General features: G+C 30.7%; 3 protein-coding genes across 3 annotated transcripts; 1 reads left to right on the top strand and 2 right to left on the bottom strand.

Moving 5' to 3' along the window:
- Nucleotides 1–2300: 2300 nt before the first annotated feature.
- On the top strand, nucleotides 2301–4664 carry EMB1644 (Small nuclear ribonucleoprotein family protein). The gene is made up of 7 exons (XM_029274159.2): nucleotides 2301–2470; nucleotides 2636–2677; nucleotides 2751–2849; nucleotides 2922–2999; nucleotides 3272–3311; nucleotides 3821–3988; nucleotides 4315–4664. The coding sequence occupies exons 1-7, from the start codon at nucleotides 2468–2470 to the stop codon at nucleotides 4329–4331; spliced, it is 447 nt and encodes a 148-aa protein (XP_029129992.1). The 5' UTR covers nucleotides 2301–2467; the 3' UTR covers nucleotides 4332–4664.
- A 354-nt stretch (nucleotides 4665–5018) lies between these two features.
- Nucleotides 5019–8755, bottom strand: LOC109812229 (Transducin/WD40 repeat-like superfamily protein). The gene is made up of 8 exons (XM_020376149.3): nucleotides 8571–8755; nucleotides 8237–8444; nucleotides 8030–8125; nucleotides 7867–7941; nucleotides 7004–7114; nucleotides 6536–6627; nucleotides 6113–6197; nucleotides 5019–5686 (listed from the first exon to the last, which is right to left on the bottom strand). The coding sequence occupies exons 1-8, from the start codon at nucleotides 8699–8701 to the stop codon at nucleotides 5315–5317; spliced, it is 1170 nt and encodes a 389-aa protein (XP_020231738.2). The 5' UTR covers nucleotides 8702–8755; the 3' UTR covers nucleotides 5019–5314.
- Nucleotides 8756–10943: 2188 nt separating this feature from the next.
- LOC109812261 (HSP20-like chaperones superfamily protein) lies at nucleotides 10944–14274 on the bottom strand. The gene is made up of 7 exons (XM_020376185.3): nucleotides 14114–14274; nucleotides 13231–13417; nucleotides 12858–13017; nucleotides 12715–12746; nucleotides 12577–12633; nucleotides 12441–12501; nucleotides 10944–11268 (listed from the first exon to the last, which is right to left on the bottom strand). Exons 1-7 carry the CDS (start codon nucleotides 14116–14118, stop codon nucleotides 11189–11191), a joined length of 582 nt encoding a protein of 193 aa, XP_020231774.1. The 5' UTR covers nucleotides 14119–14274; the 3' UTR covers nucleotides 10944–11188.
- Between the last annotated feature and the right edge of the window lie 9391 nt (nucleotides 14275–23665).

The raw sequence follows: 23665 nt of genomic DNA, 5'->3' as shown, positions 1-23665 counted from the left end.
TATATATATATATATATATATATATATATATATATTTATTTATTTATTTATTTATTTATTTATTTTGACAAGGCTTTTCTAACCTCTTAATTATTACTAAGGAATTCAAATACTATTTTTTGCGGGTGCATGTCCTTAGCTTAATCACGAGCTATGAAGGGGGGCAATAATCTAATGAAATCAGCTACTGAAGTTAATGGGCTCACTTAGCACATATAGAGGATTTCCGTATAGAGATGTGTTGTGCTTATAGACTAAGAGGAAAAAATATTTTAATAATTAATATAATTATTTTCAAAAATTATATTTAAATAAATACTTTTAGGATAACTTACTTCAATTGTATTGTTTAAATTTTTTTGTTGTAAAAATTACGAAAAAGATATGAAATATATGATGGTCTGCTTTATATTTAAAATAATTATTAGAAATAAAATGTAAAATATAAGTTAGATAGAAAAAAAATAAGGTTTTTAATCATAAATTCTAAAAAAAATCTCAAAAACATTTTTTTTATGTTTTTTTAGTACTTATGATATTTTTTTATAACAACAAACTCATTATTTCAAGGAAAAAAAGAAAAGTTCAACAACACAAGATATTACATGTTGAATAGAGTGAGGCAAAATAGATTTTTAAAAGCTCTAAACTACTAAATTTTCTTGTCTTTTAACAAAGTCAACTTGACAATGTAACAATTTAAGAAGGCTTTGACAATGAGACATTAATAATTTCAAATTTTGTGAGATTTAAGAAAGGATCGTGAATTTCGTTCACTACTTGATTGCAATCAAATTCGAGGAAAATAGATAGGTATTCTTTCCCAATTAACTGTTGTAAAAAGGCTAGTAGCTTCACTCTCTCATACACTAGACAATTATGTTTTGTGGTCTATCAATGCATTTACAAATTGGTCACTTGCATGTCTCTGATACATACCAACACTAGAGTTGTTTTGGTTAGAGAAAAATGTTGCATCAATATTACACTTTAAGGTATCATCAGGAGGAGAGAGACCATTTTGTTTAGATTTGTTGTTTGGAAGAAGGGTACAGGGACATCAAGTTTTTGCTTAACCTTCTTTCAATCTAGCAAAACTTCAGTGACTTATCGAACGATGTGAGTGTAGTCAAAATATATGTTATTCCAAGTGTTTACATCTATGCTTTTGCAGTTGGACCATAAAGTCATATACTAGAATAGTCGTGTTATTTATTTTTGCCTCCTCATAGACTTAAAGTTGATAGCTCATTTTCAATATTTGTGGTTAACTTTAACCAAATCTTTTCGTGCTTACATGCTTGATGCTAGAGGGTTGTGGACCTTCTTAAGCTTAAATTTGATAGAATATTTTCAATCAATCTGATTACTCTTTCCTCAACTCTCTTTGCGCTTATGCGCTTGAGGTTGGAAGGTCATGGACCCTCTTAAGCCTAAGATTGATTATATTTGAGTCTATCGATGATCTAATATTGATGTATATATATTTACAACCTATTTATCCATATTTAAAACCCAACATGTTAATTCGATATATAGTTATCAATTATCACACATTCATGTGTTAAAAAAATATAATGATAAATAAAACAAAAGATAATTTGCATCCAAGATAAGTTATTTTAATAATATAAGATTAATATACTAAAAGATAAAGCAGATCCAAATTATTGGTAATAAAGAGATAGAATAAATGTTATCTTTATATAATGTGATCATTGTATAATAAAAGAAAAAATAAAATTTAAGTTAATTTGTACATTTGATCTTTTATAATATCTAATTTATAATTTTGGTTCTATACATTTTACTTTCATAATTTTAGTCCCTCAATTTTATGAAATTCACAATTTTGATTCTATTACTAAATACTTATTCCTTGACCATTAAAATTGTAATATTAAACATGAAGTAATATTAAATACATGATATAATAATTAATATTTAAAATAAATTACACTTTTTATTTTATTTTTACTTATAAAAAGGATATAAAAAAAATAAAAAATAGAGAATAAAATTATAAATTAACATAAATATTATTTATCATAATATCTATTTAATAATAATTCATAATCACTGTTATAATTTTAATATTTAATAATAAAATTAAAATTATAGATTTAATAAAATTCGAGACTAAAGTTATAAAATAAAAAATTGACAAATCAAAATTAGAAATAGAATATAATAAAGGACCGCAATACAATTTAGTCATAAACTTATTAACATAAATTTTAAAATAAAGTTTTATAAATATTTTTAAACCCTAATATTGTTACTTTGGCAGCAATTCCTTTAGTGGCTAGAGCCTAGAGGCGTTCGTAAACCCTTGGAGAAGAAGATTGAACATTTGTTTTGTATAAACAGTTGAGTTGAATTGAAGGCTATAAAGAGAGCAATCATAGAGACACGTTTCCTTCTCTTCCGCCTTGGCTTCTTCTTTGAAACGCTCTGCATCAACGACATGGTAAGTACCTCTCCTTTTTTTCAAACGCTAACCTTAGTGCTCATTGGGATTCAACTTCCCCCAACTCATCATTGAATTCGAAGCTCTAGGGTTACCGTTAACCTTAGGCTACACTCTCTTGATTTTACGCTTTTGCCCTCATTCTCAGTTTACTCTTGCTTGCAGCTTCCTCTCTCCCTTCTCAAGACTGCCCAAGGCCACCCTATGGTAACTCTCTTCACCTTTTTATTTCCTTCTGCTTGATTTTGTTATTAATATTATCTTGATGGTGATGGAACAGTTGGTGGAACTGAAAAATGGGGAGACTTATAACGGGCATTTGGTTAATTGCGATACATGGATGAACATCCATCTCCGAGAAGTCATCTGTACCTCTAAAGTAATCTTCTTTTTACGATCCCTTGTCTTTTGTTGGCTGCATGATTGCTGATGAAGATTGATTGTAATGTAGGACGGAGATAGGTTTTGGAGGATGCCTGAGTGCTACATACGAGGCAATACAATCAAGTACCTTCGAGTTCCTGATGAGGTGTGTACACTGTGTAGTGGTGGTAACATTTTATTTTTTATTTCAAAAAAGAAAAGAAGAAACTTTTGGTAAATGGGTTGTGAAGAAGGTGAGCCTTGGCACAATAGTAGAGTTGTTGTCTTGTGATCTGTTGGTCATAGAAAAAAGTCTCATCATTGGGCAATATCGTTTCGGTGAATAGAATTGAGAGTTTGTTGAGTGATGTTTGAGATGGACATCAATTTATTTTATTCTACTAATCTTGCTTTATTGCCATTTGCCAATTATTTTAGGTAATTGACAAAGTTCAGGAAGAAACCAAGACCCGTGCAGGTAACCATTGTTTTGGCTTCTTGTTGGTTTGAGTTTTAAGTGTATGTATAATGTGGATGTCAGTTTAAAAGTTCTACATTGTATTGAAATGCATAAGGTAAGGACCATATAAAATGGAAGGACCACAAACCTAATTCTCTTAAGAGTTTCGGTTGATATGTGGTGTCAGGCCATAACGACATAGGTTCCAAATCATTCGTAGGTATATTGAAACAGATCTCTTTGGTGTTTTGAACTCTGCCTAATGAACCCAGCTAACTTCCCCTGATCAATCTGATAGTTGGTCGTTCAGTTTCGTGTGAGTTAAACTAGGTGATCTTATAAGGGGGGAAATGGGAGATTGCAATGCTCATTATAATAAAAATATATATCATCTTATATTGGTGAATAATAACTTAATATTGCTTATATGAAATGTTAATTTAGCTTTGTATTATGAACAGCTATTCATGCTGCTTCCAGTTGCTGGAAAAACTAGACATTCTCTGATTAATATCACCTTTTTTCAGATCGCAAACCACCTGGTGTGGGGCGTGGAAGGGGAAGAGGCAGAGAGGAAGGTCCTGGAGGACGAGGACCAAAAGGAATTGGGCGTGGTCTTGATGATGGTGGTGCTAAGGGAGCTGGAGGAGGCCGAGGCAGGGGTGGCCCGGGTGGAAAGCCTGGTGGAGGCAGAGGTAAATATAAATCCACTCATTCCATGCATTACCCCTTCATAATCATTTATAGCCTTCTATCGCTCTATTTCACCTTGCCAGAGTTTGAAGAATTTCACTGTCTAGCTATTTTGCTTCATTTTCACATAGTTTAGATGAGTTCCCAGTGTATAAATAAGTATATAGTTATTCGATGAACACATTACTGATTCTTTAATTGGTTGGTTTTAATGTAAAATTTGTGTTTTGTATATGCCTTTTTTTTTTTTTTGTAAAAAAAGTAGCTTAAAGTTAAATTCAGCGTATGAATATTGTCCAGTGTATTTACTTTTTTTTGGTACATACAGGGCGAGGTAGAGGCTGATTCAAACCAGTGGCATGAACTGCTTCAAATGGGCTAGTTGACTACTTTCAGAAGCATTTGTGTTCGTTCTTAATGTGTATTGGTAGCAATTTCACTGCCCGTGTTTCTGTGCATCCTTGAATTTTTATCTTCCAATGTTTTTCTTGTGTTTATTATGATTACAAAAATGTTAGTGCTATTATATTACTCTCGAAAAGCTTCTCTGCTTCCATCTTTTAATTCCTTCCCAACGGCAAACGTGCCTTTGTCTATCTTTCCCTCCAATGAGAAGTAATGATGTAGCAATATGTTGAATTCTCAACCTTGGTATATTTAGATACGTTACTTTGACAATTGTACATGAAACGTTTGAGAGTTTTAACTTGAACTTATGTTTTACTGTTCTAGTAATGACAAAGGCAATAAGAGTCGATTTTTTTTTTAAATTCCTCGTGTCGAATATTTAGCACCCAAGTATTACACTACCTGTATTTGGCAAAGTTGACCATGCGTTTCGTTTTTCCGATTTTTTTTTTTTTGGGTGAATTTGCCGCTAACTACCGAGTATGGAGTTAAATCCATACTTGAGGGATAAAGTGCCAATGTCCAAAATGTCATCAACTTTTCCAAATAAAATCTGATGATTTTTCCGTAAATGATTGTATAGAGTACATAATCGTCAGAGGAATCTAGTAAATGAGAATCAAGTTACTGGTAACCTAGAATGCCATCATATAAAAACGACACTACACACAGATACAATATTACAAAACAAATCAAGTGTTCTGTATATTTTAGTAAAAACAAAAAAGAGCTATATAAAAATGGCCACGTACAAATATTACAAGTGGTGAGGACATATCTGACTACAAACAAATAATGTTTATCAAAATCCAACACCTCGACCCATGTTGTGGTGAAAAATTAAACTATTGGCAAATAAAACAAAAAAAAAGCTCCTTCGTCATTGAACTAATGAAGTTAATGGCTCTGCATGCTATTTGCTAATAGGGGTGATGACGATTTTTCTTGCGAGTTCTTTCTGGCTTCATAACCAATGTGCTTGAAATCCAAGATTGATTTGATTCAGAGGAATCATCAGAGAGCCAACAACATAACCGACCATCTTCCCCACCCGTCCATCCAAAAATGCCTTGGCTAGGACTATTAGTTGGCCCACTATGAAATTTTGACATGGGTAAAATACTCCTAATAACACTTGTATGGCCACCTTCAAGAATTGCTTCTGCAGCTCCAATTGTTGCCACTCCTTCGTAATTTACAGGGAAGTAGCCCATAGTACCAGCATTAGTGCCACCAATCACCCATAGTTTATCAGCTTCTCTGGAGTATTGACAATCAATGAAATAGTCAACCTGCCAAAGGAAACTATCAATTTATGTGACAGTGATATAACATTTGTACATTGGACAATTGAAGCATTATAAAAGTTTTGGAAGATCATCTATTCAGCTTGCTCAGCCAATGTCATGCATTTTTGTCCATAGCACGAAATCTAGAGATATGTATATATATAAATGCAAACTATTCCTTTTACAGAATTTTTCCTCGAAGCTGTGCTGTCATTCCAATTATAAAGACTCTACATGGCTCAAAAGTACAAGAAGCAAAGCCTCTTTAAAGGAATGTTCCAGAAGATTAATGTCGTCCACATACGAAGCCTACACATAAATTCATCTTTATTTTTATTGAGACAAGAACTATGAAGCATGTTGCTATAAAAGCAGTGTTTTTCCAGTTCAGCAAAAAAAGCATATTCCATCAAATTAGGAGGAACTCACGTGATCCAAATTCCAACTTTCTGAAGCTAAAGTACGAGCATCTGAGAAGTTTCCTTCATTTCTACCATCTTTCCAGTTCCAGATACTAGACAGCAGAATAGAATTAAATATTAACATAAAACTTTGAAAACAAGGAAATAGTAAACATATGCAAAGTCATATAACCCACACTAGGAGCATAAGAGTGTAATTGATAGCATAATCAGTATAGTAGAAGTACTATCTGAATGCGCACTACTCTGATCATGACAGTTATGTCAATATGATGATTGTTTGTGTATGAATTTACCTTCAGCAACAATAACTACATTGAATGTGTGACATACAACCATATCAGGCAGAAATACAGTATGAGTAAGCTATGTATAACTGCTACGATTTAATAACAATAAAAAAACAAAAACTAATGGAGGATAACTGTACCCCAGGGTTTCAATATGTGTTAAACACCAAAGCTTCTGGTAATTCTCTCCAAAAATCCCCACCTTTGCAATTGAAGTCCCCATATTAATCACCTACATTTTTGTAAACAAAATTTATAATTTTGTATGAGAAAAATACTGTAGCTCAAGCAAAAAAAAATAACTCAAAGATAAAACATCCTTCATGCAATAGATAGAAAGATGGATCCATCAGAGAGACAAAGATATTTATCTATCTGAGGAGGGAAGATAAGAAATCCTTCAAAACAAAGAATAAGTTGCACGAAAAGAAATATAAGTTGGAATAGGCATTCTCTAGAAATACCCAATAGCAGAGAACCGAGGAGACCTAAAAATACAATCCAATCCCAATGAGTGCTTAGCTACCTTTAATATCGTAACAATCAAGATGGTTGCAACTTGCAAGAATTATCAACTGATGGAAACTGAATTGAAGTCCCAAACTTACTGATTCTAGATGATCATCATCATTGATATCTCCGGCAGTATCAAATGTACAGATCAACCCATCTTCTGAAGCAGAAATAAGCTTGCCTTGGTCATTAGGGACAAAATGAACCTAGCATCAATCGAACATTTTCAACAAATCAGACATAAATCCATCCTCACATTGAATAATTAAATAATTTCATTTTATTCACTAAAAGAATAAAAGCTAGTATAGTACATGTTAAAGGTTTAAAGGATTGATATTGTCTTCTTCATCTTATGTACAGCATACTTTGTGAATGTAACACATTTTCCTTTCCTTGTTCTATGACAGGTTACACTGAACCAGAAATATAAATACATTGATTATGGTGAAGTAGGGTCTAGGAGGACGGGGGTAACTGGTAAAGAAACAAGTTCTAAGAGAAGCCATCAAGCCATAAAATATGTGAGGTCTTCATATTGATCGAGTAATGTTGAAGTAAAGAAAATGGCTACTGGTTGAACAACAAAAATTCCAATCAGTCTGACTAACTAACAATGTTCAACCAAGAAAATGAAGAATCAATTATACTGTTTCATAAATCTGTAAGTAACATCCTCCATTAATTCTTCAAATCTAGCAACATTCCCACAGTTTTTTCTTAGAGAAATACTCTGAAGCTCATTTATTGCCAGTGTTAATTATCCTACAATTTCTAAAAGATATTGAATTAGTTATACTGCATTTCTCATGACAAAATTCTTCTGGGAGGGCATCACCAAGCAAAACAACCTTTCCCCACAGGATTATTATTTTCAGCTAGTTCCATTAAATCAAAGTTTTTGATTAAAATATAAATTGCCATTACACGTAATTCAAGAAATTCAAACAGCACAAACCTGAGTGACATCATCAACATGAGAGTCCTCCAGGCATGCAATTTGCTTCATATTTCTCCAATCCCAGAACAGTATCTGAGGAAAATCATATACTTGAGGACATAGCTTACATAAAACTAGTTCAAATCATGAATCACATAAATCACCACAACCAAAAGCAAACCTGCGATTTACACCCGGCGGCAACTAAATTTCCACTAGTCCCTCCAAGACAGAAGCTGAAAACCTCCTGAGAAGAACCAGCAATGATGGAAGAAACCTACAATTCGACATTCAATCCAACACACTCAAGCATCAAATTACTCATACACTAAAAAAAAAAAAAAAAGACTTATAATTAAACAATAAAAATAATATTAAAAAAATCTACCTGCTGAAATGTCCGTGTGTCCCAAGCTCTAATAGTGCCATCAGAAGAACACGAACACAAAACATGGGGATTTGAAGGACCCGAAAAAGAAATCTGATTGATGGTTGCAGAGTGACCCTTGCACTCTCCATAATATTGACCCGCCACAGGCGAATACAGTTTCACCGCGTTCGTTGACAGTGACACCGCCATTGCACTCCAATCATCCCTTTAATTCACAAAAATAATTGGAACCCAAGTCACGTGTAAGAACAAAAAATAAAACTTTACTATTTTCAATCGAGTTTAAGCATGAATTCATAGCTTCAACGGGGAACTAAAAGAAAGCACGTACTTTGGGACAATTTGGAAAACATAGTCATCACCGAAGTTAGTTTGAATCGAATTTTTGAGGCCGAAGCATTTAACGTTAGTGGGGTTGGGCGAAGGTTGCTCCTCGACATCCATGGCCGCACTGGTTTCCATTTTCTATAGGTTAGAAGAAGAGCGTCGCGTGCCTCATAACAACCAGGGTTTTAGTTATAAGGCTTTCAGGTCCACTTAATTATTTCCACCCACACAAATAAAATATGTTATATATTTTCGCGTTTTTTTTTAATTTAATTAAATTAGAATGCACTGGGGATTTCATTTTTCATGTCCAAAATTAAGAGCTTAAATTTTCATTTTTGTTTATTGTTTAATCAACAGAGATAAATGCTGATTAGTAAAATATAAAATTTATCAACTCTTTAAAATATTTATCCATTTAAAAGAGGGAATTAAAAAAAAAGAGAATTTCAATCACAGATCGAAAGATTGAGCCTTTATTTAGTGTAGTGGAATATGGACATAGGAGGAGAAAAAAAAAATTAAAGTAAAAGGAAGTTAACTTTTAAAAGAGGTGTGTGGAATTATGACTTTAAAATAGTTTTAATAGTATAAATAAATATTATGATGTTTAATTAAGATTATCGTAAAATTTTAAAGAGTATATCAAAATTTAATAATAATTATTTTATCAGTATAAATTAATTCTTGATTGTTAATTTTGAAACACTGTATGAATCATATTTTTGGTAGAAAAAATTGATAATATCAAATTAAATTCATTGATAAATTTAATTAAATTTTGGAGTATCAAAATCGTGATATTGTGATACTTAATTGATTAAAATTAATTAATTAAAATTCTAGAGATTAAATTATACAATTATAATTAACTTCACAAGTACAAAAAAAAATTACAATTAAGCAAAAAAAAACTTATAAAGATGTAAGAAAACTGAAATAATTTGGTCGAAAGAAATTATCACTTTTGCTTGAGAATTGTTGGGAGTTTGAGATAATTTTAAATTGCATGTCTTATCAGTTATCACTTTTCTTTTAGATTGGTAGAAGTTAAGACAAGCATTTTTTTTTCCAAGAATATTGATTAATTTTTACTTTTTACGTTGATTTTCATTTTTACCTGCTCATCATTCTTTATCAAACAAATATAAAAAAAATTCTAAAATTCAATGCGTATTGATTTAACCAAATAATAGATATAATTTTATCAACCAATCTCATTAAGTCATGCTATTATAACATACTTTCTCCAATTTTAAATATAAGAGCATCTTCCATAATTAATTATTTTAGGGGAGTTGTTTATCTTAATTTTGTGAATCATATAATGTCACATAAATTTAAGAACTATTTACAAATTTGACTCCAAGGGTTTTCTCTATATAATCATAGTAAATATAATTAAAAGATAATTTTGTCCTAAAAAAAGTCTTAAGTTGATAAAAGTATCGACTCCAATTTCGACAAGAAAGAACATCTATAATAATTTTCATTGACCTTTTGGATTTTTATAATATTAAATATGTGTCTATTAATATGAATTCATAAAATTCCCTTAGTTTGTAGAATTCATATGGAATATAATAAAATTGAGGTGCAAGAATGTTTTTTAAGTTAGTTTTCTTAGAGAAAGTTGTACCTAATACCATTATTAAAATAATCACAGGTTTTTCTTAATTTTTCTGAAATGGAGAAGAAGCCCATGTTTTATTTAATATATAAGATCTTACAAAGCATATCATAATATCATATATAAGATAAACTTATTGTAACAATAAAATAAGGTATTTTGAGTGATCATATTCTTTTTTTCTTAGTTTTTTGAAGAACTTAAACGAAAATAGTTTACCTTAATAATGGGACTCAAGGGGCATTTGGTATACATAAAATATTAGATTTTTTACGAGTCTAAATTCGAATGCTTTAGTTCTTCATATTTAGTTTATCATATAAAGAATAACGTAGTTCAAAACACATTATTTGATGTCGGACATCTTATAAAAACGCTTTTCTCTTACCATGCTCACCCTGTGTTTAAAACAGTGTATTGGTGACGAGTTACTATGTCAACCTTTAACTCCAGTTCTAGAGCTTGTAAATTTTAATTTATCTAAAAAGCGTAAATCATCTTCTGTAGTAAAGCATTTTAAGAAAGCTTTAAAAAATTGTCTCTAGTATGCTATAATCGAACACAAGTCAAAAGTTTGAATTTCAGTAAACAATCTTCAAGTCATAATTTGAACAAATGTTAGTTTGAAACTTGTCGCAACTGCAAACACACTCGTGTGAGCTACAATTACATGGTAATTTCGAATTTTCACTATCCAGTTATAGAATACCGGATCAATCATCTAAGCAGGTTCAAAGACATGCAATATAAAAATATAGAAATCCAGATACCGCCATTCATGCATGAAAATAAATATCCTCAAATTATACAATATCCTAATTCAACTAGAAGGAGCTTTTTTCTGGTAAATTATAACTGCTAAATGTTTAGCCAACACAGAGAGACACATGAACGTCTCCGCTTAAAACAACTACCAATCAATGGTACAGAAAGAAAATTTCACTCGAGAATTTTCATAAGCATCTATGGCAGCGTCCTGAACTGCAAGGGCATTATGTGCTCGGAGCAGCCTCTTTTTTCTCTGTAGATGCCTCGCCAGCCTCTTGTTCTACAGGCTTTGACACTTCTTGCTCTGCAGAGATGGCAAACAAGTATATTTCAGTCAGCAGAGTAAATAAATCCTTGAATTAAACAACAATGGTCCAGAAATCTATACGAAATATATTAAGGATATTGTAACCGCAAGATATCTTTCTAACACCATATGTAAAACTTCATTCTCATTTTATTCATTGAAATGAATTATAACCACACAGATAAGCCAGATTCAACATTGTAGCAAACATCAAATTATGAAGAAAAAAAATGCGGGAAAATAAGGTAAGCAAATAACCGAGCTGCAGCACATTGAAGATAACACCAAGAAGAATTCAAGATAATTCCTTTCTTTTCGAGATAAATAATCTTGTTCCCCTTGTCCAAATTACAATACCCTTGAAGCATGCAATAAATTATGCAGTACATATTAAACGTTGTCAACTTTGTTGGAGTTAAGGGTTTCTATTTCCACCGATTCTAGTCAATGCATTTAATATCATATCTTGAAAACAAAAGGCAATACTTTCTGAAATTAGGAGGATATAAAATCTCCTTTGTATTTACATATACATTTTGATCCTTCGAAATAGTTTTGTTTACAGATTCAAATTTCAAGTTCTGATAAACTTCACTATCAGAAGTGCCTCCAATTAAGTGATAAATTATCAATTCCATACTTGCCGGGTTCCAACCATACACGAGGCTAATCAATCAACTTAAACTGTTAGTTTCATCACTTATAAGCTAAGAACCAACGCAAAGATGCCCTTACAAAATTAAGTTTATACCATAGAACTGCACGTTTCAATCACAAAGAACCGACACTTCACAATCATCTTCAATTCTCCATCATAGTTCTAATCTGCTGCCCTACTAAATCAACACTCTCCTCCCAACTCCACCACCATACACACCCATCAAAACCCATATAATTAACGGAAACAAGAATCCTTAACTCCAACAAGAATCATTTAACATTTAATAACCCTACAGCTACCTTTAATGCCAGAATTTGCAAAAACTGTAACTCAGTTTTCCTAGTGTTCCTATTTCCTAAAATAGTTAACCAAGGAACATGCACATATAGGCATATTACCATTCAGCACAACTTACTTAATCCCTAATTCAAGAAAAAATGCATGTTTAATTATTGTCAAGTACCATGAAAAAAAAAAAAGTGTCAACCACAAAACAGCACACACATACCTTCATCATCGCTCTCATCAATGTCATCCATTGCATCATCACCACCCATTCCGCCAAATTTCTGCATCATCCAAAAAGTAATCAAGACATGTAACAGTAATAAAAGAATAGTAAATCAAGTGAGCAAATTACATACAGAGAAGTCCATTCCTCCCATTCCTCCCATTGCATCAGCACCCATCCCGCCAAATTTCTGCATAAGAAAATAGTAGGGATAAAATAATATAATTCGATAAGAGTTTTAAACAGAGAATCAAATGAACACGATGGATACCGAGAAATCCATCCCTCCCAAGTCCAGTTCACCTAAATTAACAAAAAAAAAAGGCAATTTAATTAGACTGCGTAAAATTAGAATTATAATGCATTTATGCATTATATAACACATTAAAAGTTTTAATTAGAAGTCATGCATACCGTTACCATCATCTTCATCCTCATCCACCCATTTATCCCAATCTACTTTCACGTAATGTGGAGGCTTGCCTTCTGCACGCAGTAACCTTTTCCACCATCCATTCTCTGCCTTCTGCACTACACAGAATATGCTTCGCACTCCTACATTAATTTTGCTCTCCTGAAAGAGAACGGTGAAGGAAATGCATTAAAAAAATAAATCAAATATAATAAAAAATTTGCAAGTGAAGCATGACACAAACACATACACAATTGCATAAAAAAAAATGCATATAAAGCATTTAAGCTATCAGAACAAATCATTGTACAATTCACAGGAAAAAAGTGAAAGTAAGCATTATTAAAGATGTCATGCTTGGGAACATCTTCTCACCTCTACGTTAACCTTGTCAAAGAGCTCCAGTTTAAGCTCATACTGACGGTCTGCAGCACCAGCACTGCCAGAGAAGGTAAAAACACCCTCTGGCGTAAGATCCACTTTTGCATTTTTGGAATCGGCTAATTGCACCGTGATATAAACCTTGTCAACTCTCTGAGCCCACTTAACCTCAGGGTGAAGACTGCATCGCAAAATGCATTTATAAACAGATGACGTGGAACAATTAAAGAAGACTCAGAAATGCATTACAGGCAAGGAATATTAAACGGGAAAACAGTCGACCCACGGAAAACTCGTATCCCTGACATTACATAATATCGAACAGAGTCACAAATCACCAGCCACGAAAAAAAAAAAGGGAAGGGGGAGGCACGAAGAAGGAAAAAATGAAACGATAGAAAAATTTAGTGGAAATGCAAATTTGTCACATTATCCAACAAAATCTAATAATTAAGCATCGGACCCCCAATTCCCCAAATAAATTTTGGCAACAAAATCTGCCTCCTACCCCTATTTTACCTATCTCTAGAAGTTATTTTCAATCGACACTAGAGTTACAAAATGCCCCCAAAATAATTCATTTCTAGGTTAACTATCATATTTCACAAAAATTTCAAAAAAAAAATGTTCGCGATGTAGGTAAAAAATAGGAAGGACTCTGCATTCTTCAGGATCGCAAATCGGTAGCTAGAGAAACAAACAATTTGGCCGATTACAAGCCCAAGTTACAAAAGAAGAGTGGCATGAAGAAAACAGTTCCAGAAAGAAAAAAAAAATTGTCGATAAGATAGAGGGAAAAAAACCGCGATAATAAGCAGAGGTTAACAACGTATAAGCATTAACCAGAAAAGGAAGATGCAGAGTTCACAGTTTGTACCTCATATTTGATTTGGAAAGGGTTGGATTGAGGAAAAGCGAAGAGAGAGAGGTTGTCTTGTAAAACCCTAGTTAGCGAGAGAAACCCCAAAGTGACCCTCCTTCAACTATGGCTTTTGAACAAAGTATTTATATGCCATAAGATACGTTTGTTGAACGACACTTCTGGACTTCTAGTACCTTCCTTGCGCTCAATCCATTTTAGTTTCTAGAATATGCTCAACTACTCACACATGGCCGAATATAGTAACTACATCGGCCCAACCCAACTTTCATTTTGGGCCCCTTTTACAATCAACTTAAAGGGAAGCCCATATTAAAACACCATCACGACATAGGCCTACATAACTATTTCTTGGTTGATGATATATACACCTCCATTTTTTTATACATACACCCCCTTTTTAAAAAAAAATATTAAATTCCTAAATTATTCTTAATATTATTTGAATAAAAAAAATTATTCTGGAAAGTGTTTTTCAAAAGTTGATGATATATACACCTCATTTTTCCTATAAGTACACCTCTTTTTTCCTATAAGTACAACTCCTTTTCAAAAAAAAATAATTAAAATTTTAAAATATTCTTAAATTTTTGCTTTTTTTTTTAATTTTACATTCACAACATTTAATTTAGTACTTTTTTTTTACAGATTTTTTTTTCTTCCAATTTTTACATGCACCCCATTATCTTTCCTTCACTCCACCTATTTTGGTAGCATGTAAAAATTGAAAGAAAAAAAAAAGTGTGTGAAAAAAAAGAAAAAAGTAGAAAATTGAAAGTTAAAGGTATAAAATTAAAAAATATATATATAATATTTTATAAATTTTTTAAAAAAAATAAAGAAGGTGTACTTATAAAAAAAAACAGGAGGTGTATATATCATGAGCCTTCCGAAAAGAACTTTCCGTCAGAATAATTACGGAAAGTACTTTCCGGAATACTAAAATTACTATTCCGAAAATAACTTTCCGTCGAAATAATTATGGAAAATACTTTCCGTAACACTAGAATTACTATTGTAGAAAATTCTTTCCGGAATATTAACCGTGTGTATTTGTTACCATAATTCCGGAAAGAACTTTCCGCAATAATAATTTTAGTGTTACGGAAAGTACTTTCTAGAATTATTCCGACGGAAAGTTATTTCCGGAATAGTAATTTTAGTATTCCGAAAAGTACTTTCCGGAATTATTCCGGCGAAAAGTTCTTTCCGGAATAATAATATTAGTATTCCGGAAAGTACTTTCCATAATTATGTACAAATACACCTCCAAAAAAAACTTTCCAGGATAATTTTTTTTTATTCCAAATAATATTAAGAATAATTTAGAAATTTAATATTTTTTTTTTTAAAAGAAGGTGTATGTATAAAAAAATGGAGGTGTATATATCATCAGCCCTATTTCTTTGGTTCTTCTATCTGCAGTATGTCTGTCTCCAGTTTCAGCTTTCTACGACATGGGCCTGAATTAACATTTTCTTCGGTTCTTCTACTTGTTTGGATTCTTCGGATGAATATTGTAAAATAACTACGGATTAAAATTATTAAAAACATATATATTCTATGCAAAAACTACTTAAAATTGCTTCAATTAAAACCAATTTTAGTTATAAAATTAATTCATCAACGTAAAACTAAACAAGTAAAAATTACTCAAATTTACGTTATTCTAAAAATTTCAGTATAAAATCAACACAGACTAAAATTTAAGTTGGATGTATGTCAGGATACATATTCAAATAAAAATCACATCAATTAATAAAAAAAAAATAACTCTTTATTATTTTCGTTAGTATGAATTCTAAATTTGATTTTAAATATACACTAACTGATTTTTGGACTATGATATTAGATTTTTTAGAATTACATTGAAATATGAGTGAATGTTATTTTAGATTAATTTTTACATTTTTTTATAGAAGTTTAAATTAATGGACGAACTTATTCAAATTTAAATTCAACTGTTAACTTCAGAAATTTTTAGTTACAGATCATTTACTTGATGTCTATCACCAATTTTCACATATTTGATTTTACGTTAAAAAATTATTCTGAAATTTATAATTATTTACTTTTATATTGAAACATTCAAATATAAATCACAATTCCATCATTTCGAAATCAAATTTAATCAAAACTAATTTTATAAAAATCAATTTTTATTTAAAAACGATTGTGTCAACTTCTCTTTTACCCTTTTACCCTTTATTTGATAGAGAATAAATAGGATAGACAGAGAAAAACAAATACGTGAAGAAAAAAAAAAGTAATTAGGTTTGGTCGTAGAATGAAAGAAGGAAACAAAAAGAGTACGAAATTTTCATTCTATTTTTCATTTAATCTCTATTTCTCTTAAATCAAATACTTTTATTTTATTATATTATATTTCTCATGTATTTTATTTATTTCTATTCATCTTATTTGTTACTTTTTGTTTTTCTTTCGTAAAAAAGGGGTCGCTAAACACGCAACTACCATTCTGAATGAAAAATAAATAAATAAACGCAGCTACTTAATGTGGCTACTGGCTATCCCATCAAAGTCCATAGTTGAGGGGTGTCATGTTTATGATCACGAGTTCAAAATCGACAAATCCAAATAAATGAAACAAGCAACCCTGTGAGCGAAAACGCTCATCATATATACATTTTTTTTAATAAGTACACCGTTTTTTTTTCAAATAATTAAAATTTAAAATATTCTTATTTTTTATAATTTTTAAATTTAATTTTACATCTCCAATATTTAATTTAGCATTTTTTCATACACCTTCCATCTTCCTTTCAATTTTGACATGCATCTACTTACTTTTCTTTTATTCTCACCTATTTTGCCAGATAATTTTAATTTTTTCATCTCTACATTACTTTCTTCCCCCCTTTTCTTTCAATTTTCTTACTGTTATTTTCTTTCTTCTCGCTTTTAGTTTTCACATACACTTAGAACATATAATTAGTTTTCGACAATATTATAAGCACGTGTGACTTTCTCGATAGTATCAAAAGTATTGAGCCAATTAGGCATTTTTTATTCAAGCACTTCTCCCATTTATACGTCTGGAAAACACCACATCAAATAATTTTAGTATTTCAAAAAGTACTTTTTGGAATAATAAAATTATTGTTACTGAAAACATGTTTCAAAATTGGTTTTTTAACATACTTCCAGAAAGTATTTTCTAGATCACCATATTTAGTGTTCCGGAAAGTATTTTTCAAAATTATGTAAAACAATATACTTTCAAAAAGTACTTTCTAGAAATTAATTTCACTGTTTCAAAAAGTACTTTTTGAAAATGTAAAACAACATACTTTCGAAAAGTGCTTTTCAAAAAATTAATTTTATTATTTTAAAAAGTACTTTCTGAAAGTGTGTTATTTTACATAATTCCAAACAATTCTTTCTGGAATAGTAAATTTAGTATTTGAGAAAGTAATTTCCAAAGTTATGTAAAACAACATACTTTCAGAAAGTACTTTCCAAAAAATTAATTTCACTATTTCAAAAAGTACTTTTTTAAAAGTGTGTTATTTTACATAATTCCAAACAATTCTTTCTATAACAGTAAATTTAGTGTTTTGGAAAGTACTTTCTGAAGTTATATGTAAAACAACATACTTTCGGAAAGTACTTTCCATAACAGTAAAGTTAATGCATATCTGTCAAAATGGGTCAGCCTGACCCGTTTGACTTGACCCACCTCAACCCACTTTTAAAGTGGGTCGACCCGACCTGACCCACCAAATTTATTGTGTAGATTTTTCTAGCCCGGCCCGACCACCACGGGTTGGTGGACTAAACGGGTCAGCCCACCAACCCACTTAGTTTTTTTTAAAAAAATTATGATTTAAAATAAATTTTAATATAAAATAATCTTTAATCTAAGGTAAAAATTATTAAATTAAGTATCATGGATACAACATTAAACTTAAATTAAAAAGTGTACAATTTTAAAAAATCAAAACAAAAAAATAAAAATCCTTTCATGAGAGTGATTATTAATCAATATTAAATTTTATTGAAGGTTTAGGTAGATAAATTTATAGCAATTTCATATTGTTTAACATTAATTTTATCTTTATCTATAAAAAAATGATATCTTATTAAAATAATATATATATATATATATATATATATATATAATAAATAGTTAAATGAGTTGTTAGTGGGTTAAGTTGATGGGTTGATAAGTGGGTCAGGTGGGCAGCCCGGCCCGCCACGGTTCAACCCGGGTGGACTGGGTCGAAAGTGGGTCGGGTCACATTTTTTCACCCATCATAAGTTTTTCATTTTTTTGGCCCGACTTGACCCGTTTTCAAGGTGGGTTGGGTTGACCCACGGGCTGGAGCCCACTTTGACAGTTCTAAGTTAATGTTATGGAAAACTACTTTTTTGGAATAGTAAAATTAATGTACTTTGGAAAGTACTTTTTGAAAGTGTGTTATTTTACATATTTTTGAAAAGTACTTTCCAGAATTTTGTGTTCCAAAAAATACTTTCTAAAAGTATATAAAAAATACAATCCCAAAAAATTCTTTGCAAAACACTATTTTCACTATTTTGTATGGTACTTTAGAATAATAAAAATATCTTTTTTCATAACACTAAACTTAATGTCAAGGTTTTTAGAGGGGTGAAATGAGAGGAAGTGTTGGAAGAGAAAATGTGTGTCTAGTTTGATAGAAAATGTCGAGGAAGTCGCACGTACTTATAATGTTATCGTATACCCATTTTATGGTATAGGTGCATGTAAAAAGTAAAAGAAGTAAGAAAATAAGATAATAATGTAAAAATCGAGAAAACTAAAACTACCTATTGAAATAAGTAGGGAATTAGAAAAAGACAAGATAGTGCATATGAAAATTAAAGAAAAAAAAATTGTGTGAAAAAGAAGAAAAAAAGTAATAAATTGAAAGATGGACGTGAAAAATAAAAATAAAAATTAAAGAATAAAAAAAAACTAGAGATATTTTAGATTTTTTTTTAAAGAAAAAGGTGTTTATACCATGAGCCCAACAAAAATCAAGGATAGGTAAAGTTCAAATGTCAATGTGGCCTAGGTCTTGGACCACTTCAAGGCTTCATGTCCAAACAACAACAATCCTCTTTGCAAGTTTTATTTCCACATTGCAAACACAATTATATAATTAAGACAATTATATAAATACTCATGCGATGTACATATTATTTTGATAACTTGTATAATATGATATCTAATTTTTTCTTAATAAATGTTATGTAAGTTGAGACATTTATATTATATGTTTAAATGACAAGGTGGCCCATGTCTCTGGACCACTTCAAGGCTTCAAAGCCCAATAACTCCAACAATTCCAAATTTTATTTCCACATTGCAAACTCATCTTTATATAATTTAGACAATTGTATTAATACTCATGCAATGCACATATTATTTTGATAAATTGTATAGTGTAACGATCTGGCTGGTCACTACACACAGCACAACACAATAGCACCACACAGAAAAGAGCCAATATATATATAAACAACTAGAATATATACACAAGGTTCAATCTGGGGCTAAAAATAGAGTAAACAAATTACATCCAGCGATGCTACACAAGTAACTAAAACAACAAAACATCAAAAGAATAGCTCCATCTGCCAGCTGCAGACCTGCCTCTAGACACCAACCTATCCCTACTCTGCTCCCATACAAAGTATAATTATCGCAGTCCAAACCACATGGAAACAACAAAGGGTAAGCTAGTAAAAAGAATCAACATACATATATATAAATACATGAATGGTAAACAGCTACAACTATCAGCACATCATCAGCATACAACTCATCAGATATACAACATAAATAGCAGTAAACAGACAATGCGTCGTCACGCATATCAGCTAGATTTGGTCGCTTGTAAGCGGTATAGCTCGACCTGACCCATATACCGTGGTCGCTTTGTACACGTGTGTCTCGACCTTGTCCACACACGGGACCACTAAGAACTTAGAGGAGAACAGCAAATTACCACTCCAAGGGTCAGCTTTTCAAGGAGGGTTTTCAACAAATTGGGCTCTAAGAGCACCACGACCACTCAATCCACACAATGGGATGAGGAATTTCGAAAAACATCTCCTCTAATCCTAATGATCAACAGCCTAGCCTTACGGCCTACAACAGTTTATATCAGCATGCAGCACGGCATAACATTCCAGCAATAACAGCATACAACACGGCTCAACATTATACAACACAACTTAAACATCATAATTCAACATTATTATCTAACAACACAACAATATTCATTATTTACAGCTCAACTCAGCATATAACAACATCCATCAGCAATTTCAGCATAATTCAACACATATCAGCATATAATACAACATCTCATCTGCGCCCGGTGCACTCATGGTCATGCCCAGCATGGCACAACCAGAGAGCATCAGGGCTCAAACGCGCCCGGCGCAATACCTATTGCGCCCGGTGTACCAGGAGGCAAAGACCTCAAAGGGCCTCACCCGCCCGACATGCAAACCCGTGCTCGGTGCAGGGTAAGCAGAGACTTCCCCAAGGTCTCACGCCCGGCGCAATACCAATTGCGCCCGACGCCACCTCTGGTAGAGACTCCCAAGGAGTCTCCACGACCGGCGAGACGTGGTCACGCCCGTCACCACACCAGAATCACAATAGGGTGGGTCACTGACTGATAGCGCGCCCAACGTGGTCCAACCACGTCCGGCATGAGCCATCTAGGGGCATCCATCTTCAAGCTCACCCGGTGCACACAACCTTGTGCCCGGCGTGCTCGACCAATGGAGCCCTCTGATGGTCACGCACTCGGCGCCAAGAACTGCGCCCGACGTGCTCTCAATCAGAAACTCTCCAACTTCGAAAATTTCTTCAAAACCTGCACAAAATCATCTTCCCAAGCACATGCAATTGGCCCAAAACTCCACATTTTCATCAAACAGCTAAAAAACATCATCTTTTTCAACATGCAACCACAAACAAGGAAAAATCCCAAATTTTCACCCAAAACCCGAAAACCCCAAAAAAATGAGTTTTCTTCAAGTCAAAATCATCCATCATCAAGCAGCTAAAGAGCTTCTATAACTCATTTACAACCCAAAATCAGCAAAATCTAGCTTCTCTTACCTCGGTACGAAGAATCTGAGCTCCAGGAAGAATAAGAAGCTTGAACGAAAGAAGAGAGCTCAACGGAGAAGAGAATGAGAAGGAATTTGTCTTCCGGCTAGCTCCACACGGCTTGCGTTTGAGAATATGAATCTCTAGGAGTCCACAACTTCAGCTAGAGAGAAAAGAGTGAGTGAGAGTGAGGGGAGAAAAGGAAGAGAAAAAAGGGGTCTCACATATAATATGACATCTAACTTTTTCTTTATAAATGTCATGTAAGTTAAGACATTTATATTATATATGTTTAGAAAATTATGATTAAAGTAATATTATAATTTTTCTACCAATAAATTATAATATAATTTAAAAGTTAATTTTATTTCATGAACACAAATTAACCTCATTACTTTTTTATTAAACAATACAATTATTGCATATTTTTTAAATAAAATTAATTCAATACTTATTTTTATTTATTGTAGTTTTTTTTGTTGTATACATTGCATACTTAATATGTTAGTTAAATATTTTAGTACTTTCTTAAAGTGAATATAACACTTGTTAATATATTTACTGAGAAAATAATCGATTGTGTGATATTATCATATTACTTTATTTTATTTTAGCATTCATACTTCTTAAAAAAAATATTGAAAAACTTTTTATAAATTAATCACATGTAAAAAAATACATTAAGGATCAGATTTGATAATTCAAATATTTCCTAAACCAAGTTAATTGGGTTTTGGTAAAATCCTTATAATTGATTAAAGTTGAGCCAAATAATATATATAGTTATGAAATAACAACTATATAGTGGACTAGATAAATATATATTTAAATAATTTCATTTAATTATCTCATCATCACATAAAAAAATAACATTTTTATTCTTATGTTACATTTAAAAAAATTTCTATCGTCATTAATTGATTCGAATTCGTCAAGGTCTTTTTCATTAATAAATTTTCTTCTAATGTTTATTCACACATTCTACTCATCAGATGCTAAAAGGAAATAATATCAAATATATTAAATGTACTAATTTGTGATATAAATTTGTAATAATTTACATATTAAAAATAGTAAATATGGTATTTTATTATATAAATTTTTAAAATATATAATTTTGGTATTAAACTTTTTTCATAGAGGCGTGAATGTTTTCATATTATAATTTTTCAATCATAATTAAAATATTTTAATAAAATGTTACGCTTAAAGAATAAATAGTTATTATAATAACATAAAAAAACACTCAAAAAATAACTTAAAATTTACTTTTTCATTAAGAAGCAATATTTATATTTGTTTACAAGAATAAAAGACAATAAAAATAACTATCATAAAATCAAAAGAATAAAAAAAGAAGGAATATGAATATGCTATAAATGAGAACATACATATAGTATTATATATATATATATATATATATATATATATATATATATATATATATATATATATATATATAGTATAATTGAGTTTGGCCAAATAAAAGGCTTAAAGAAACTAAAATCATTGCCAGATTAAATATTAATTATATCAGATAACAATGTTAAAAAAAATTAAATAAAATAAATAATAGTTGTAATATTTATGAAGTGTTAAATTATAGAAAGTAGAGTGAATGCATAATAAGGGTAAATTAAATTGAAAGAAAGTATAATTAGTAATTAGTAATAATATTGAAACGAAAATCTAATAGTTATTGGTAATTAGTTACATTATAAAATTTTATTAATAATATATATATATATATATAAATATATATTCTTTTAATTTTATTGATGTATTTATATTTTTGTTAATATATTTAAATTATAATAAATAATTTCCTAATATAGTTGTATTAATAATTTTATAATTTATATTTTATTTGAATTCTAAATATAGTAGTGTTGATAACTAGTTAATTAATATTATTAGTATCAATAATTATTAGTTATTGCAACGTAAATGTAATTTATTATAATTAGTTAATTAATAATTTTATACTAACATTATATTCAAGTTATGTATATATACGCGTGTTTGTGTGTGTATATGTGAATGTGGTTTTATTCCGTAGTAACATGATGCATTTTAGTTATCAAGTTAGTTTCCGTTAACGGATAGTTACACTAATATATTTTTATTAATAATTTTACAATTTATATTTTTATTTAAAGTTTAAATATAGTATTATTTATGAAGCTAATTAACAGATGTTATTAGTAAATGATTTTATACTTTTTTTTAGTAAATTGATTATTTTTTGTATTAGCTTTTTTTTTTTTATAAAAAAATTATTTATATAATTACATTTATATTTAGTTTTGTTGAAATAAGTTTTGGAGGGAAAAAAAGTTAGAAATTTTGGAAGAAAATAAGTTATTGCAAAACTTTTTCCTTTTATATTATTAATTAATATATGGCTGAATAACATATAATTCTTATATATA

Source organism: Cajanus cajan, chromosome 6, assembly GCF_000230855.2.
Source record: "Cajanus cajan strain Asha chromosome 6, NIPB_CcT2T_4, whole genome shotgun sequence".
Taxonomy (NCBI): domain Eukaryota; kingdom Viridiplantae; phylum Streptophyta; class Magnoliopsida; order Fabales; family Fabaceae; genus Cajanus; species Cajanus cajan.
The sequence above is the reverse complement of the archived record's forward strand: the minus strand, read 5'-3'. Positions and strand labels throughout refer to the sequence as shown.